This window comes from Notamacropus eugenii, chromosome 6 (assembly GCF_028372415.1).
Source record: "Notamacropus eugenii isolate mMacEug1 chromosome 6, mMacEug1.pri_v2, whole genome shotgun sequence".
Classification (NCBI taxonomy): Eukaryota; Metazoa; Chordata; class Mammalia; order Diprotodontia; family Macropodidae; genus Notamacropus; species Notamacropus eugenii.
This window is the reverse complement of record NC_092877.1, coordinates 302,692,758-302,710,506: the sequence shown is the minus strand read 5'-3', so window position 1 is coordinate 302,710,506 and position 17,749 is coordinate 302,692,758. Positions and strand designations below refer to the sequence as shown.

The 17,749-nt window shown below is 44.6% G+C and overlaps 1 protein-coding gene and 1 long non-coding RNA gene across 2 annotated transcripts in view; one reads left to right on the top strand and one right to left on the bottom strand.

Annotated features, from left to right (window-relative positions):
• Window positions 1-2,239: 2,239 nt before the first annotated feature.
• On the bottom strand, window positions 2,240-4,712 carry GNL3L (G protein nucleolar 3 like). Its single transcript, XM_072620113.1, has one exon. It carries the CDS (start codon window positions 4,302-4,304, stop codon window positions 2,697-2,699), a length of 1,608 nt encoding a protein of 535 aa, XP_072476214.1. The 5' UTR covers window positions 4,305-4,712; the 3' UTR covers window positions 2,240-2,696.
• Window positions 4,713-4,807: 95 nt separating this feature from the next.
• LOC140511113 (uncharacterized) overlaps window positions 4,808-17,749 on the top strand; it is a 101,009-nt gene continuing 88,067 nt past the window's right edge. Inside the window, exon 1 of the long non-coding RNA XR_011969436.1 lies at window positions 4,808-4,974. This is a non-coding gene — a long non-coding RNA (uncharacterized lncRNA). The remainder of the gene's footprint in view (window positions 4,975-17,749) is intronic.

Genomic DNA, 17,749 nt, shown 5'->3' with positions numbered 1-17,749 from the left:
TTTGTGAAAGGAAGGGAGGTTTCAGAGGGGCAGAATACCCAATGAGAGTATCAGAATTGGGTGCCCAGATGCCTTGACTCCCAGGGCTTTCTTACATACCAGGCCGTTTTTCAAAAGGCTTGCCTATTTTAAACATTTATGTCTTTTGGTGTGCACATCAGTCATTTTCTTCTCCAACCCTACTATCGCACTCCTCCCCTTATAACATAGAAAGTTAATTAAAACCAATGGAAATAGTTCTCATTTCATCCTCCACCTCTGTATTAAAAGATATTTCATCATCTTTTTTGGGGACTAAGAGCAATCAGTGCAATTAATGAGTTCAGCTCTGAATTCTTCATATTTGTTTCTAGGCTTGCTCTAGTTTGATCAGATTTACTTCAGACCCTCTCCCTTAAGCATCCTTTACAAAGATCTATTTCAGATTCAGTTTCCATATTAGTAATTTTGTTGGCCTTTTAAATTTTGGGGGGGGAGGGGGTTAACCTTATACTTCACAAAACAATTCTTCATAGGGGCTGTGTTCCAGTATTATATGCAGGCACTGTTAGGTGCTGAGGACACCATCTTGCTGCTGTTTGACCTTCATTCTGGAAGAGGGTCATGACATCAGAGAGGTGATGTCTTGACATCAAGTGAATTGGATTTAAGTGAGGGAGGGCTGTGCAAAGTCACCCACCTCACTCTCTCCTCTGGAGCCCTGTGGGTCCAGTGGCCAGATATGTATCAGGACAACTGGAGATGTCCCAGGATTCAATGGGGTCCTTTGTCCTTTTCAAACAAACTAAGGCCTTTAACAGGTCTCATTTGGAAGAGGCAGCACCCATTCAGTGACTAAGGCTTAATAACAAATGAGGCAAAGAATGACCTCTTTAAGTACATCTGGGAGAGGAAGACCCTCAGGGTTTCTGGCCAAAACAAAAACTGCTATTTCCCAGCATTCTGAGCCAATCAGGGCCCAATGGCCAAGTTGGGCTTGGCCTGGGACCTGCTGTTGGTCATTCAATGAGAGCCCTGAGTGATCTGGGGTTAATGCTGGTCTTTAAACGAAAAAACAAAAACAAATTCAGATATTTAAATTTACATTTCCTTTGGACAGAGCATGAGCAATGAAGGGTGTGATACTCTATGTGAGGTACTAAAAAAATAAGAGCCCCTTATCTAAAAGAGTTCCTTGGGGAAGACAACACACAAATCAGTATGTATGTGTATACAATACACACAATAAATATGGTAACTTTTGGATGGAGGACAGCAAGAGCTGTGTTAGCAGTTTTTTTGGGGGGCAGGGGCAAGAAGAATCAAGAAAATACTTCTGTAGAAGATGGTGCCTGAGTGGAGTCTGGAAGGAAACAAAGAAGGCAGTATGTAAAGTGAATCCTAAGCAGAGGACAGTCAACACAAAGGTATGGCAATTAGGGACACAGTGCCATGTGTGACAAACAGCAAAGTCAATTTGGTGGAGTTGTAGAGTTCAGGAAAAGTAGTAATGTATAAAAATGGTGTAAAGGTAGGTTAGGGTCAAGTTGTATTGGTCTTTAGATAACATATAAGGATTTATATTTTATAGCAGGAATAGTAGGGAGCCACTGGAATTTATTTAACAGAGAAATGCCAGGCAGGCCTGAGTTTTTGAGTCAGGTGATGCTTCTCCTCCCCCTTCCTAATGTTAAGAGAGTGGGGCTGGGAAAAAAGCAAATCGTTGGAAGGAACTAAGAGATGGCGACTGTAGTGCCCAGTGCAGCCCCAAGACTGTTCTCAGGGACCAAGTAGCCCAATTAAGATGAGGCATCTTTGTGGCAAATGAACTATGGAAGCTCTCAATAAAAGTCAGATATAGCAGCAGCCCTGCCTACAGAGCTTCTATGATCATATGCAGGGTCTCATGTGATAATGCCTGGCACACAGCAATAAATGCTTAACCTATCCATATCTATATGCTCATAAAATACCAGGGCTACAAGGGATCTTACCAATTATTAAATCCAATATCCTTATGTTAATGTTGGAGAAAACTTTGGCTCAGAAGTTTTATGACTTGCCCACAGTGGTTAAACAGTCGCAAAGCTGAAAGTAGAACAAAGCTCTTTTGCTAATATTATTACAATAGATAAAATATAGTATTATTAATAGCTATCTTTAATACAGCACTTAAGGTCCCCCCAACCCCTGGCCCAAATTGTAGTAAGGTGCGGCTTGATTACCTAGCAAACAAAAACACACAAAACTCAGGAGGATATCTGATGAAATCCAATTATTTAATGAGATTTATATACCTCACTTCACCTTGCAAGTGCCCTTAAGAACATTCCTTCTACTTCCCTGAGTTATTCACCCTCCTTGCCCACTCACAAGTTCTTTTCCATCAAAACCTGGAACAGAACCCATATCTCCAAGCCAATATGAATCCCCCTCATACACTGTCACCAATCAGGTGAGGTCTGGCTCTGATTTTTTTTTTTTTAAGCTAGTATTTAAAGGGCCTAAGGTCTGCCCTTCACAGTTCACTCTTCTGGGGCAAGCTATGGCCAGACTACAGTTCCTGTGCCACGCATCCCGGCTGAGCCACTCTGCTTAGAATATGCAGAGAATATGCAGAGTGTCACTTGTTGCTGTTTTTAGGCCAAATTAGTTCCTCAATTTTGTCCACATCCACTAGGGCCAGGTGAGACAGACTGTTCATGCATCTGTAATACTTAAAAGTCCAAAGCAGCCACGAGGCTGTCAGACAGCTTTGTGGCAAGTTTATCTGCTCTCTTCTGCAGCTTTTTTCTCCTCTTGCAGGCTGCAGCCAGGCCCTGCCCCTGATGGAGAGGGTCCAGGGCCCAGATTTCTTCTAGTTTGGGGGCTTGGGGCAGCTTCTGTTCAGCCTCCGCTGGCTTCTTGTTCTTACTGCCTTTCACCTCCACGGTGATGGCACCCAACTCGGCATCTCTGTCTTCATCCATGAGCTCCTCGAGGTCTTCTCTGGCATCCCAAAACTCCTCCTCCTCTTCCCCTAGCATCTCTTCTTCCGTCTCACTGGTGAGGTTGAAAGGCTTCTGGACGATGCTGACGGGCATGCTGGCCAAGGCTTCCATGTTGCCCCGCTCCAGGGCCTCGAAGTCAAAGGCTTTGCCCATCTCGGAAACGATCTCGGCGCTGATGTGGGTGGGCAGCTTGTGTGTCTCGGGCGGGTGGGTGAAATAGCTAATCTTCCCGTTCATCCAGTCGGTCAGCACGGCCTTGGCTGCCTTCTCCTGGTCAGGGGCCCCTCCCTTCTTCAGCCTCCCCAGCCTTTGGGCCAGCAGCACCAGGAACTCGGTGGTGGTGGTGAAGTCGGGGATGCCGTAGTGGCTGGCCAGCTGCCCGTGGCTGCAGCGGCGCAGGATGGCCTCCACCGGGGCCACGGGGTCGGCCAGCTGCTCCACCTTGAGGCAGTTGCGCAGGATGAGGGCGGTGTCGGAGGCGGGGCCGGCCAGCACGATGCCCGGGGAGTCCAGCAGCGTGACGTGCTTGTCCAGGCGGACCTCCTGCAGGCACCTGGTGACGCCCGGGGTGGCGCCCACGCCGCAGGCCCGGGCCCGCTTGAGGCTGTTGATGAGGCTGCTCTTGCCCACGTTGGGGAAGCCCACGACCCCGACGCGGATGGCGGTGCGTAGGTCCCGGCTGCGGGAGTAGTTGCCCAGCACGCTGAGGAGGCAGTCGGCGCCCACGCAGGCGCCGGTGCCCAGCAGCTCGGCCGAGGCGCGCTGCGCGGGGACCCTGCTGCGCTGCAGGTGGCGGCTCTGCTGCTGCGTGGACGCCTTGAAGGCCACGGTGGGCAGCTCGTTGCGCAGGTAGGCCAGCCACTTGAGCACCAGCTCCCGAGGCACCAGGTCGATCTTGTTGAGCACCAGCACCAGCTTCTTGCCGCCGCCGGCCTGCAGCACAGCCTGCTCCACCTGCGGGCAGCGGCAGCTCTGCGGGTCCCGGGCGTCCAGCACCTCCAGCACCACGTCGGCCGCGTCCACCACCTTCCGGAACTCGCGGTAATAGGCCTTGCGGGAGGCCTCGTGCTCCAGCTGCGGCTGGCGCTCCAGGGCCCGCAGGTCACGCTCCCGCTGCTCGTGCTCGCGCTGCCGGCGCAGCGCCTCCCGCTGGAGGCCCTCCAGGCTGCGCCGCACGCCCTTCTCCCGAGCCCGGGCGGCGCGCTGCTGCTCGCGCAGCTCCTCCTGCCGCTGCTTCCTCAGCTCGGCCTCCCCGGGCTGCCCTCCCCGCGAGGCCCGCCGCCTCGGCTTGGTGCCGGGGCCCCGGGGCGCCGGCCGGGACCGTCGCTTGGTCATCGCTTCGGGGAGCTCCCCCCGGATGCCTATCGGTCCAGTACCTCGTTCGAGATGAAGCGCAGGTTCAAAGCGGGCAGGGGGCGATGGGGAAAGTGAGCAACGCCGGAGCACGCGACAGCCACACGTGGGCGCAGATCCCGCTGTCTGGGAGGCAGACGCCACAGAAGTACGAGTTCCGGCAGAGATGTCTGCGCTTGCGCACGCACGCGCCGACGGCACTCTCGTCCCCGTAGTCCAGGCCCCGCCCCTCCTCAGCCTCCTTCAATGCGCAGGCGCCAGGCCGGGCAGCCGCGGGACTCTTCCCCTCCCCCACCGGGCTCCTCTACATTTCACTTCCAACGCGTCTGCGCGGAAGGAGAAGCCTGGGGGGCTGGGCGGGGAGCGGGGGGCGGCAAGAGGGTTTTCTGTACAATTACCCACGAAATCTCGGGGATCCTCCGCGAGCCCGCGTGAGTGAGGGGGAGGTGCGACCACGTCACAAAGCAGTCAGTAGGGAGCTCGGAGGGCACCGGGGGGCGCCGCGGTCGCGCTTGGGAGGGCCCGAGTTCAAATCCAGCCCCAGACGCTTCTGAGCCAGGTGACCGTCGCTTAAGCTCCGCCTGCCTCAGTTTCCTCGGCTGCTCCGTGGGGACAGCGACAGCCCCTCCCCCAGGGAGGTCGGGAGGGTTAGGTGAGATGTGTGGTGGTGAAATGCTTTGTAAGCCTCCAAGTGCGCCATGCCGCAGCGTCTTGTGCTGCGTAGATTGTATTGTTAAATGCCGTTTGCTATGCCGTGTGTGACAGTGCATACATCAGAAAAGGCCGTACAGAGTGCCGCTGCTGTGGGCATGCGTAACCACGGTCCCAGAGGTCACTGGCGCTCCGGTGGGGACGCGCTATTGTAGTTACGTTTTACGTAGGATGCGGTTATACTTACAACAATAATGACCAACTTTGCAGCGCCAGCCCCAAACCCACTGGTGTAGACTGCCCTCATGGGTGGGGAGCGGGGGCTTGGAGACTGGAGTCCCTTGTGGTTCTAGTTAGGACTTTAACGGTCTGCTGGCCGTGTGACCTTGGCCCAGTCACTGCTCCAGGGCAGCGTTATGGGGTGTGGCTCAGGAGAAGTGAGGCTGGCGACCTGCACAGCCCTCCCTCGTTCAGAACAGAGCCAAGCGCAGTCCTTGTCCTCATGTCTCTGAGGCCATGGTCTTCCCAAACGAAGGAGGAGCGCAGCAGCTCCGGGCGGCTGTCTCTGCATTGAAAAGAGGGGACATTCACTCATTTGGGAGTTCCCTTGGTGGCACGGTAGGCGAAACACCAGATTCATCTTCCCAAGCTCAAATCCAGCTTTAGACGCTTAACTAGCTGGGTGACCCTGGGCGAGTCACTTCACCTTATTTGCCTCGGTTTCCTCATCTGTAAAATGAGGCGGAGAAAGAAATGGCAACCGCTCCAGTACCTCTGCTAAGAAAACCCCAAAGGGGGTCAGGTAGGACTGAAGAACAAATGAGTCACGGGTCACAGGTGTAGCCCCATCCCTACCTTTACATATCCCATCTCAGATTAACCTCCCTCGTTTTACAGGGAGCTGAGGCCGAGAGAAGTGAGAGCTATCCAGGATTCAAACCCAAACCTCCTTTACTCTGAATCCAGTGTTTACACCCTCCTGGACACCAGAGAGGTCAAGCCTCTAGCCTAAAGTCACATGGCTTGTAGGTAGCAAAGCTGAAGTTTGACTCCAGGTCTCTTGGAGCTTCGATCCAACCCAATTCAAATTTGAATTTGAAAAATTTGAGAAAAGGGTTTTTAGGGCTTTGGACTAAGTACTGGAGATAGGAAAACAGAACAAAACAGATCCTGACTCAGGGTTCTCTTGGAAGAATGAACACTTGTGAAATAAACTCAGACTACATATAAAATGATTTGAGGTAGGGAAGGCTTAGGTATAATGGGGCAATTTTGACCCCTTTTAGAGGACTTTATCCCCGCTTCAGCTTCTTCTACAGAACGGGGATAATCACAGCACCTACCTTAGAGGGATGTTGTGTGGATTAAAGGATGTCGTATTTGTAAGGTGATGATGATGAGGATGTCCTCCTACACTGGGGAATATTTACTCACTTAAAACCCTGAGTATTCAAGAGCCTATTTATTATTAAAAAAAAAATGTGTCAGTGATTTTGATAATTGACAAATTTAAGAGTAATAGGGTAGTTCAACCTCTGACTTCAGAAGCGGATGACTGGAGAAAGGGCAATGATCTTGGAGGGGATGGTACACATTTATTTTAGGGCTAACAGGCCTTGGGTCTAGACTAGTATACTTGGTGTTAATTTGGGGAGATTCTAAGAGAGGGGACTGTCTGAAGCGGAACTCCTTTGTTAAATCATCCGCTTGCTATTTATTAAATTTTTTATATCATATCTGTAATTTAATTGATGTCAGGAATTACTGATAAACATTTTTTCACATTTATTTTATTTTTAATTTATGGAATAAAGCAAACATTTCCATAATATAGCATAATAAAAAAGATGAATGCACATAAAACTGAACATGTTATATACAATTTGTTTTTCTTTTTAAATATATAATAGTTATCGTGTAAATTTAATTTTTTTCCCCTTTTTCTTCCCCCTCCATGGCTACTATTAGACTCATATAGGTATGTGTGTGTGTGTGTGTGTGTGTGTGTGTGTGTGTGTGTATTATGTAAAATTATTCTGTACATACTTGTATTTATCACTTCTTTCTCTGGATTCAGAGAGTGTCTTTTTTCATGTCATTTATAGTTAATTTGGATATTTATAATAGTCAAAATGACTTATTCGCTAAAAGTTGTTCATAAAACAATATTGCTGTTAGCATATACAGTGTTCTCTTGGTTTTGCTGAATTCACTCTTCATTATTTCGTACAAGTTTTCCTTGTTTTTCTAAGATCGTTGAACTCATTTCTTATAACGTAGTAATAATATTCCATCGCAATCATATACCACAACTTGTTCAACCATTCCCCAATTGATGGGCATCCCTGTAATTTCCAGTTCTTTGCCATCAGAAAGAGAGCTGCTGTAAACATAAAGATTATGTGAAACATAAAGGTTCTTTTTCTTTTTCCCTAATCATGTTTGCAAATAGCCCTAGTACTGGTATTGGTAAACTCCTTTTGATGCAGATCACTAACTACTCTGTCATTTAAAGTCTTAAGAGAGTTTCTTACAGCACCAAGAAGTTGACTTGCCCAGGATCACACAGCTGGTAAATGCCTGATGCTGTACATAAACCTGGGTAATCAGTCGGTACTATTTTGTCAAGTGTCTAGTGTGTTACCAGCGCTGTGCTAGGCACTGGGGATACAAAGAAAGGCAAAAGTCAATCCCTGCCCTCGAGGAGCTCGTGGTCTGATAGGGGAGACAACAGGAGAACAACTATGTGTAAATGAGATGTACAGAATATAGGATCATTTAGGGATAATTGACAGGGAAATCAGGAAAGGCTTCCTGTAGGAGCTGAGAAGCAAGCCAGGGGAGCCAGGAGGCAGAGATGAGGAAAGAGTCCCAGCAGGGGGGCAGGCAGAAAACTTGCTCAAAGTCAGGAGATGGGGCATCTGGTCTCGTCCAACTAACAAGACGGAAGCCAGTGCCACCAGATCAAAGGGTTCATGGGGGTATAAGGTTCAACCCTGATTATCATCAGACCTTTCATATTATTAATAGTGAAGGGACTCTAGCAGGCTAGCATGGAGCTAGCATGTTTTTATTTCCTTTAAAAAATACACAAGCCTCAGACCAGTTGCTTTTTCTGAGGACATTTTAATTAAAATGAAATAGGCCTTCTTGCTCTCTCTTTGGCTTTGTTATGTTTTATTTTGTTGTTTTTAAGTCATGTTTTGATCATGCCCAACTTTTTGTGACCACGTTTGGGATTTTCTTGGCAAACATACTGGAGTGGCTTGTCATTTCCTTTCCTAACTCATACAGATGGAAAAACCAAGGCCAACAGTGACTTGCCCAGGTCACACAGCTAGTACGTGTCTGTGGCCAGTTTGAATTCAGCAAGATGAGCCTTCCTGATTCCTGGCCTGGCACTATCCACTGTGCCATCTAGCTGTCCCATCTTTGGTTCAGGTAGCCCTAGGGGGCTAGCTGTGTTGCCAGGAGCAATTTGACTAGGTTTGACTATGTGATCTTCGGTAAAATCAAAGTTTTAAAACGTGGTTCGTTATTCATTGGTTACCCTTTGGCGTTTTCTCATTAGGAGATTTGTCTGCCCAACTACTGTGTTGGAGAGGGATGAGACAGTGAACATTTCTGGGAGAACCTTTGTGGTGACTTGCTGGTTTTCAGTCTTGCCCAGAGCCCTGGAACTAAAGAGCTCAGTTTGTTAACTCCAGATGTGCACACACTTACTGTCACATCTGCAAGGATCAGCAAATGGTAGAACCACATCAAGGAGAGCTGGAGGGGGTGCCAGCCTACTACAGAGGGCATCGAGTGTAAGAATGGTAATGTGGTAGGACAGAGAGCCCTGAGCTGCCACAGAGGAGCTGGCTCTGCTCTTGTTTACAATTACTCTTCATTTGGCCTGGGTTTTGTCTTTCACCACAGAAATGAATCTAACAGGAAATGCTTAGCTCCTCCAAAACAAAGGCTCTCAAAGTGTGGTCCATGAGGGTTCTCCAGGTGGTCTGCAGACTAGTCTTGTAGCAGTAATGGTTATGATATATCGTTGCCTATACTTTTGTTTCTGGTTTTCATACCTCTGTTCACATTGTCCTATGGGCCTATCACCATACTACCATCAGGAGGTGCAGTGGATAGAGCAGGCCTAGAGTCAGGAAGACCATAATATGGTACAGTCCCATAAAAATAGCATCAGGAATATTAATCCTCCAAATGGGCTGAGACTGGTAACAATTATAATAATGCCTAGGCATCTATATAGCCCATTAAGGTTTGCAAAGCACTTTACAAATATTTTATAGCAAAGGAAAGTTAAAGATTACCAAAAAAAAATATTTTTTTAAATTAGGGAAAGAAAGCTAAAAGAAGGCCCAGGAACCCTGCTGGGAGTGGACAGGATGATGATAACTAATGCTAAAGAGGGCAGAATTTAATTATTTTCCATCTATTTTCCCTGCCAGAAAGAATCACCTTTGGGCTGGAAAGGACAGAACAAAAATGTTTAATGAGTGTAAAGGGAAAATAAGAAAGTACCTGGCTTGTGCTCTATGAATTAAAGTCACCTGGCCCAGATGAATTGCTCCCTTGGGTACTGAAAAAACCTGGCAGATGATTGCTGATACACTTTCAGTGATATTTGAAAGATGATGGAGAATGAGAAGGGTATCACAGGACCGGAGAAGGGCAGTGTACTGATTAAAAAAAAAAAAAGGGAGAGAATGAAGTTGGCTCATTATAGACCTATAGGCCTGTGATCTTGACTTCAATTCCTGGCAAAGCATATTATTAATGAGATTGTTAGTGATCATCCAGACAAAGAAGAAATGGTCATAAATTCAGCACGGCTTCCTCAAGAACATACCATGTCAGACTATCCTGATTTCCTTTTGTAGGCAGACCAGTGAAAAGCTGCATGTATGGACTGTCTAGCTTTATTTTATTTTTCTCATGCTATTCTTTTGGGAAATATGGAGAGCAAAGAGGTGGTAAAGAGAGGAGGATTTGGAAGTGGTGACTTGGAAGGAGGTCTCCAATGATAGGTCTCAGAGAGCTGAGTTGTTTTTATCAATGGCTTGATTAAAGACCTAGATTGACTAACATCCTGAATGGCAGAGCCAGTCTCCGAAAAGGCCTTGGAGGCTGAAACATTGGAGTAAATCTAAGAGGATGAAGATTTTTAAAAGAGATGTGGAATTTTACATTTGGGTTCAAAAAAATTAACTTCACAAGTACAAGATGGAAGAAGTCTGGTTAATTTGTGTGAAAAAGATCTTGTAGTAGAAAAAAGACAGCTTCCGCTTAGGGTACCTGGGTTCAAATCTTGTTTCTGCTACATGCTACCTGTGTGTTCTTAGGCAGGACACTGTCCACCAGGGCCTCAGTTTCCTCCTGGGATGAAGGTATTAAACTTGGTGACCCCTAAAGTGACTTCTAGCTCTGAAACTGTGATAAAAGAGTGTTTAAAGATCTGGGAGCTCAACCTTCTGTTTGGCAGCCAAAAAGCTAATGTGATTTTGGGCTATTTTAAGAGGCATAATATATAGAATGAGGACTGTGACAGTTTGCTGCATTCTGCTCTGGTCGGAACATGTCTGGAATACTGTTTTTAGTTCAGTCCTAAACTTGCAGTTTAAGAGAAACACTGATTAACTGGAGTGTGTTCCCTAGAGCGCAGCTGGGAAAGGAGGTGTTCTCTTCTCATTCGATTCCAAACCCTCTGCAGTTCAGCTTCTGACTTCATTATCCAATGACCCTTCTGGCTTCAGAGATGCCAGTGATCTCTTAATTGCCCAGTCTCAGTCATCCTCCACCGTAATCTCTGCAGCCTCTGATCACCTCTTTCCTCTCTAGGTTTCCATGATACTTTTCTTTCCTGGTTTTCCTGCCCTGTGGTTGTTTCTTCTTCATCTCCTTTACTGGATCTTCATGTTCGCTGACTGTGATGTGCCCCAACGGTCTGTTGTGGGTCATCTTCTCTTTACTATCTTGCTTGATGATTTCATCAGCTCTGATAGCTTCAATTATCACCTCTATGTAGATGATTCCTAGATCTATATATCTTGCCCTAACCTTTCATTATCAGATGCCTTCTAGACATCTCAAACTGGATGTCCGCCAAAACATCTCAAATCTGACGTGTCCAAAGCAGAACTCATCTTCCCCCTCAAACCCTCTCTTCTTTCGTACTTGCTTCTTACTGTTGACAGGACACCACCATACTCCCAGTCACTTCAGGGTTATCTTCCACTTGTAATTCTCATCCAAACGTTGCCAAGTTTTGTTTCTCCCGTCATCACTACTCTCATGGATATCTACTTCTCCCCACTCAGAGCAGGCTTCCAGACTACAGCAATCTTCTGGTTGGTCTCCCTGGCTTCAGGTGCTCTTTACTTAGCTGTCAAAAGTGATTTTCCTGAAGTTCAGATCTAACCATGTCACCACTCCTCTCAGTAAACTCTAGTGATTCCCTGTTATTTTAAGGATCATACATTTGACTCTTAAAACTCATCAAAACCAGACCCCTTTCTGCCTTTCTGTTTTCTTACATTTTATTCATTTCTATCTGTTCCAAGATCCAGGGACTCTGCCCTTTTTTGTTCTTCTCCACATAGGATAGTCTGTCTTCCAGTTCTCTACCTTTTCATTTGCTGCCCACAATGCTCTCCATCCTTCCTTCTGTTCTTTGGCTTCCCTGGCTTCTTTTGGAGCCCACCTTCTGCACAAGGCCTCTCCAGGGCTCCCACCTCACCAGTCCCCACATCCACGGTGCTGCCTTCCACCAGAGTTTATCTTTCATTTATACCGTGTATGAATTGTCCAGACAGTTTTTTTTGTACACTATGTCCTTCGTCAGAATAATAATACCTAATATTTATATAATGCTCTAAGTTTTGCAGACTGTCTTCAAATATTATCTCATTTTATACCCACAATGACTGTGGGAGGTAGATACTGTTATCCCCATTTTACACATGAGGGAATTTAGGCAGACAGATTAAGTGACTTGGCTAGGGGCGCACAGCCAGTAAATATCTTAAGCTGAATTTCAACTCAGGTCTTTCTGCCTCCAGATTCAGCACTTTACCCACTGCCCCCACCTAGCTGCTTGGGAGCAGGAAAACTTACTTCCTTTCTTCCTTCCTTCCTTCCTTCCTTCCTTCCTTCCTTCCTTCCTTCCTTCCTTCCTTCCTTCCCTCCTTCCCTCCTTCCTTCCTTCTTTCCTTCCTTCCTTTCTTTCTCTCTTTCTCTCTCTCTCTTTCTCTTTCTTTCTTTCTTTCTTTCTTTCTTTCTTTCTTTCTTTCTTTCTTTCTTCCTTCCTTCCTTCCTTCCTTCCTTCCTTCCTTCCTTCCTTCCTTCCTTCCTTCCTTCTTTCTTTTTTCTTTCTTTCCCTGTCCCTCCTTCCCTCCCTGTCCCTCCTTCTCTCCCTCTCTCTGTCTGTCTGTCTCTGTCTCTGTCTCTCTCCTGTGTTTAGTAGAGTATCTGACACAAAGTACTTGTGCTTGTTGACTGACTAAATGAAAGCCCTCATAATCATACTATCTGAAGTTTGGTTGAAGGAACTGGAAAAGACTCAGAGAAGATATAATTGATGACGTTCAGTATTGTGAAAGCTAGCATCTGGAAGAGGGATTTGACTTGTTCTGTTTGGCCCCAGAGGGCAAAATTAGGAACAATGAATGAAAATTACAAAGAAGCAAATTTAGACTTAATGTCCGGAAAAACTTCCTGACAATTAGAACTGCCTTCAGAAGTAGTGGAATCCCCCTCATTGAACATCTTCAGGAAAAGACTGGAGGAGCACTCATGGGGTATGTTGTTTGAAGGGATAAGATAAGACCCCTTCCAGCTCTGAAAATGTGATTTAAGCTCGTCAGCAGGAGCCTTGCTACAGCGTCCAGGGCCTTGTGTCCTAGCATGAGGACTCTTTTCTAGAGAGTACAGGAGCACACATGTATGTGTGCATCTGTGCATGTGCATGTGCGTGTGTACGTGTGTGTGTGTGTGTGTGTGTGTGTGTGTGTGTGTGTGTGTGTGTGTGTGTGTTAGGATTAATAAGCTGAGTCCTCAGTACAAGAAGGGAAATCTGAAGCTCTGCTCTCCAGGTCATGGCCCTCTGTTGAGATGACAGTGAGGCTTAGCTCTGGATTTGCCACTTGAATTTCATTTTGAGCTTTAACTCTTTCACAGGTTAGAAGTATAATGTGTAATGTTTTGGGCTCAATAAATGATATACTCAAGATAAGAACAATCCTCTTTAATAAGAAGAGCAAATCATCATAACTCCTTAGTTAGCTACTTGACAGTTGGCCTCCCTTGTGAAATGGAGAACATCCTCAGTAAACTACCTGCTTCAGTTCCATGGCTGGCAGTGTCCTTAAGTGACAGTCAAGCTAGAATTTACTGGGCAAATACTCTGGGCCATCTAGGATTCAATAGAAGTATGACACAGAGTCCCTTACTTCAAAAAGATCATAATACAGAGAATTATTGTGATGGAACAGAAAGAGTATTGGACATGGAGTCAGGAGACCATCATTGTACTTTCTGATTTTGAGCCTGAGCGATGTGACCATAGGTGGTAAAATACATAGGTTACTGAATTCAAAGTCAGGAAGACTTGAATTTGAATCCTGCCCCAGACACCGTGTGACCCTGGGCAAGGGGCTTTACCTTTCACCCCTCAGTTTCCTCAGTGGTAGTAATAATAGAACTCACCTCATAGGTGTTGTAAGTGAGGTAACAACTGTATAAAATATTTTGTGTACTTTCAAGCACTGTATAAATGCTAGCAATTACTTAACGTATTTGTTCCTCAGTTCCTTTATCTCTAAGGTGTGAGTAATAATAATTTCACTGCCTACCTCAAAAGTTGTTATTGGGAGCAACATTCTTTTTAAACTTTAATGGATATGTGTAAATATGTTATATTACTGAGGAGACAATCCAGGTTGAAAAGTAAAATTAACATTCATAAAAATTTAAAAACTTAGATCCTTAAAATATAGAAATATTATAAAATTAAAATAATGGGCTATAAATTATCAGGCCATTCCCATAGTTGGGTGTGATAATATTTTATTTAACATCACTAGGATCAGGATTGTCAATTGATGCAAAACTTTGCTTGGTCATTCCCAGTCCTTCTATTAACAAAGCAGTGTCTTAGAAATCATACTCCATGACAGGAAAGTCACTAAGAGTCTACTGAAATTCTGTGCCCTTAAAAGGTGGCCATTTAATTGATCTGACACTTATAAAGTAGAGGAATAGACCTGGGATAATAGGTAAATGACAGATCAGGATCCATTACAAAGCAGTTCTGGAAAACTCTTGGTTTGGCTGTGCCCCCACTTCCCCCATCACCCTCATACCTTTGATTTGTGGAGAGGTTGAAACTCCTTCAATTAGAAGCTCTCTTTATGTGGCCAGAATTTTTTAAAACTTAATGAAACTGAAAGCTGCCTATGAGAACCATCTTTCAAAATCTGTTATGACAGAATTGTGAGGACTGGGTTTAGAACTACCTTCAACCCAGCTCAACTAAGGGCAGATTGCTCTTCCTCTCCAATCTTCCTGTGTAGAGTAAGGGTGACATCTGTACTGCCCACCCCACCAAGCTTTGAAGAAGCTGCTTTGAAGATAGATCGAAAAGTACCATATAAACGCCAGCTACTGCTGTTACTCTGTAGTGCTGCGCGTCTCTCCAGGACTTGAATCTCATTTATCAAGCAGGCACCAATCAACGTGATTGGGTTTTGTATCAAAACACTCTATCCAAGAGGCAGGACGGCCTAGTAGAGAGCTGGCTTCAAGGTCAGGAAGATCTCGGTTCAGATTCTGCCTCTGGCATGTACTGATTATTGTGAAGCCTGGGAAAGTCACTTAACCTCTCAATTCTCTGAGCAACTCTGAGACTCTTGAGTTGCTGAGCAGGCACAAATCTATGTTAGTAAAGGGAGTTTCCTTAGTGAGAACTATGCCAATGAAATCGTGGATCTAATTAGAAAAGAACCCAAGCAAGCCACTTTGTCTATCAAACTGGCTATTTTGGATTTTGATATTTTCAAGCAGCTTAAGATACTTAAATGTGATCACTGTCCCTGGTCAGTCACCTTTACTAAGCTCAGACTTGTCTTCAGGATAATTAATCTACTTCCAAACTCTACTCATTGCCGGAGTAGAAGACAAATACTTCTGGCTGTCCAGCCTGAGAAGCCTTTGCCTCTGGAGTGCCTGACCTAGAATAACTTCCACATAACCTTTTAATATGCTCTGTATTCCTGAAACGAAGACAGAAACTTCTGGAAATCTTAACTAGTCTTTTTTCCTTAGTTTCCCTTAACAACCAAGGCCTATCTTTTCAATATAAACATTTTACTGATGTTAATGTATGGCAATAAAATAAAAAATCCCACAGCCACCGAAGAACTAAAGATGACCATCACCCAGAGGCCAGTGGGGAGGTGAGTGGTGGCTGTGAGCAGGCTGCAACGTAAAACCTGTGAAGTTCAGCAGTAGAAGGTATCATCAGGGAACTGTGTGACAGAAAGTAGAGATGGGATGGGAGAGCAGGGCATGGCAGGTAGACAGCAGTTGCTCTTCTGGTACTCTCGATGACAGGAGAAGTCACGGAGGCTAGAAGCATGTGGATGGATGCCGTGTGGTGAACTTTCAGGAGGATATGGATAAGACAAGCAAAGATGTGCAGGTAGGGATAGATTTCAGTCTCCATTGTTGTTGGAAACTCCCAAGTGGATTAGATCTGTTTGAATATTTAAGATTGTCTTTAATATTTCAGTAGATCATTGATCTCACTGATTTAGGCACTCCCTCCAGGAGTATAGCTATTGATCCCTCTATGTCTCCTCATCCTTTGTGACTTTTTGTCCATATATTCTAAGAAAGCCTCCTCAGGAGGCCCATCTGATTGATATGCTGGGGGCCTTTTTATCAGACTTTGAATTTTACAGAGTATCCGTACAGCATGTGAGCTCTCTGTTACTCCATGTCCAGCTCATGATCCTTGGATGAAGCCTTTTATGTTACTTCTCTTGTCAAAGTCATTGGCAGTACAGAGAAGCATGGGTGGACTTAGATGAAAGTGAGGAGAGAAGAATCAGGAAAACTGTCTACACAGTTACAGTAATATCAGGTGAAGAGAGAAGAACCAGAAAACTATCCACACAACTACAACAATATTAAATGGAAAGAACATCAACCAAAAAAAGACAATCTAAATGCTGTGTAATTATATCAAGCTTGGACCTGAAGAGGAGGGGAGAACATTCACATTCCTCCCTTCTCTGCGGGGGAACTGCAGGGCTTCATCTTGGTTAATTCTGCTAAACTTTTTCCCCTTTCTCTTTCCCCCCTTTATTACAAGGGATAGCTCTCTAGTGATGGGAAAGGAAAAAGATATTTGGAAATTTAGGTGATATAAAAATAAGAGATATCAATAAAAATTAAAAATAATATTAATGTGGGGGAAAATTGGCATTTATATGATAAAACCTGTTTATATCCACTGATCTATTGCCTCCCTTATGCTTTGGTGACTTGCATTATGTCAACCATGTAATATCACCAAAATATTGATTGTCATTAAAAAAATATTTTTTTGTTTCAGGGAAAAACTTGGGGTGTTTGAAAGTGCTACAGTTTACCAAATGCAATGCAGTTATTGTCTTCCTGTTCATCTCAGGACCCATTACATTTTTCATCTCCAGTTTTTGTCTAATATAATGTGTTGAAGACCAACTCTATGGGCTGTATTCTAACTATATCATGATCTGAACAATAACAATTTTTCATCCATTTGGTTTTTCCTGTATGTAGGATTAGACTGAACTCTTCACTAGCTGTCATTCTCATTTAGGAGGTTCAATAGAGTTCTAAAGATTGATGCGGTCAGTATATCTGAAACCAGTAGTATCTGGAGAATCCTACCATCTTTCTGTTTGGATTCTGCAACAGAATCTGTGATAGATATTCTCCAAATAGTGGTAAACACTTTTGGCAAGCATGTTTCCCTATTTTATGCCTCACTTGAGATTGATAATCAGAGAATCATCAAATAAAATTATTGCTGATGCTTCTGTCAAGTAATCTGCTATGAGTTTAACATATACATGAGAAAGACTGTTGTTGGAGAGCCTTTGAGACTGCATTTTGCTCTACTGAAACAAACATTTATTTTTCCTAGCCAAATTCCTAGCAGTTTTTTCCTAGCCAAATATCAGTAAGAGATGGTTTCAGAGAAACCTGGGAAGACTTGCATGAATTGATACAGAATAAAGTAAACAGAACCAGACAGTTTATATGATAATAACATTATAAAGGCAAACAACTTTGAAAGACTTAAGAACTCTAATTAGTGCATTGACCAACTGTGATTCTAGAATATAGTCAATGAAGAATGTTAACCATTTCCTGACAGAGAAGTAACAGACTCAAGATGCAAAATGAGATGCACATTTTTGGATATGGTCACTGTGGTGATTTGTTTTGTTTGGTTATACATATTAATTCCCTTTTTCTTTTTCTTTCTTGTGTGATTGTGAAGATGTGGTCTGAATTAATATTTGCTCTAGAAAAATTCCAGAAACAGTAATGTTATTATCTGACACAAATACAAAGATAACTATTGGAGTCTCACTGTTTATGCTGCCTGTTTCCAAGATGAAAAGTAAAGTTATTATGGCTATTATATTACAACAAGAAAAATTCAGTGTAAAAAAAGAAACTTGCCAACTAATTTCCAGGCTGAAAAACAGTATGGC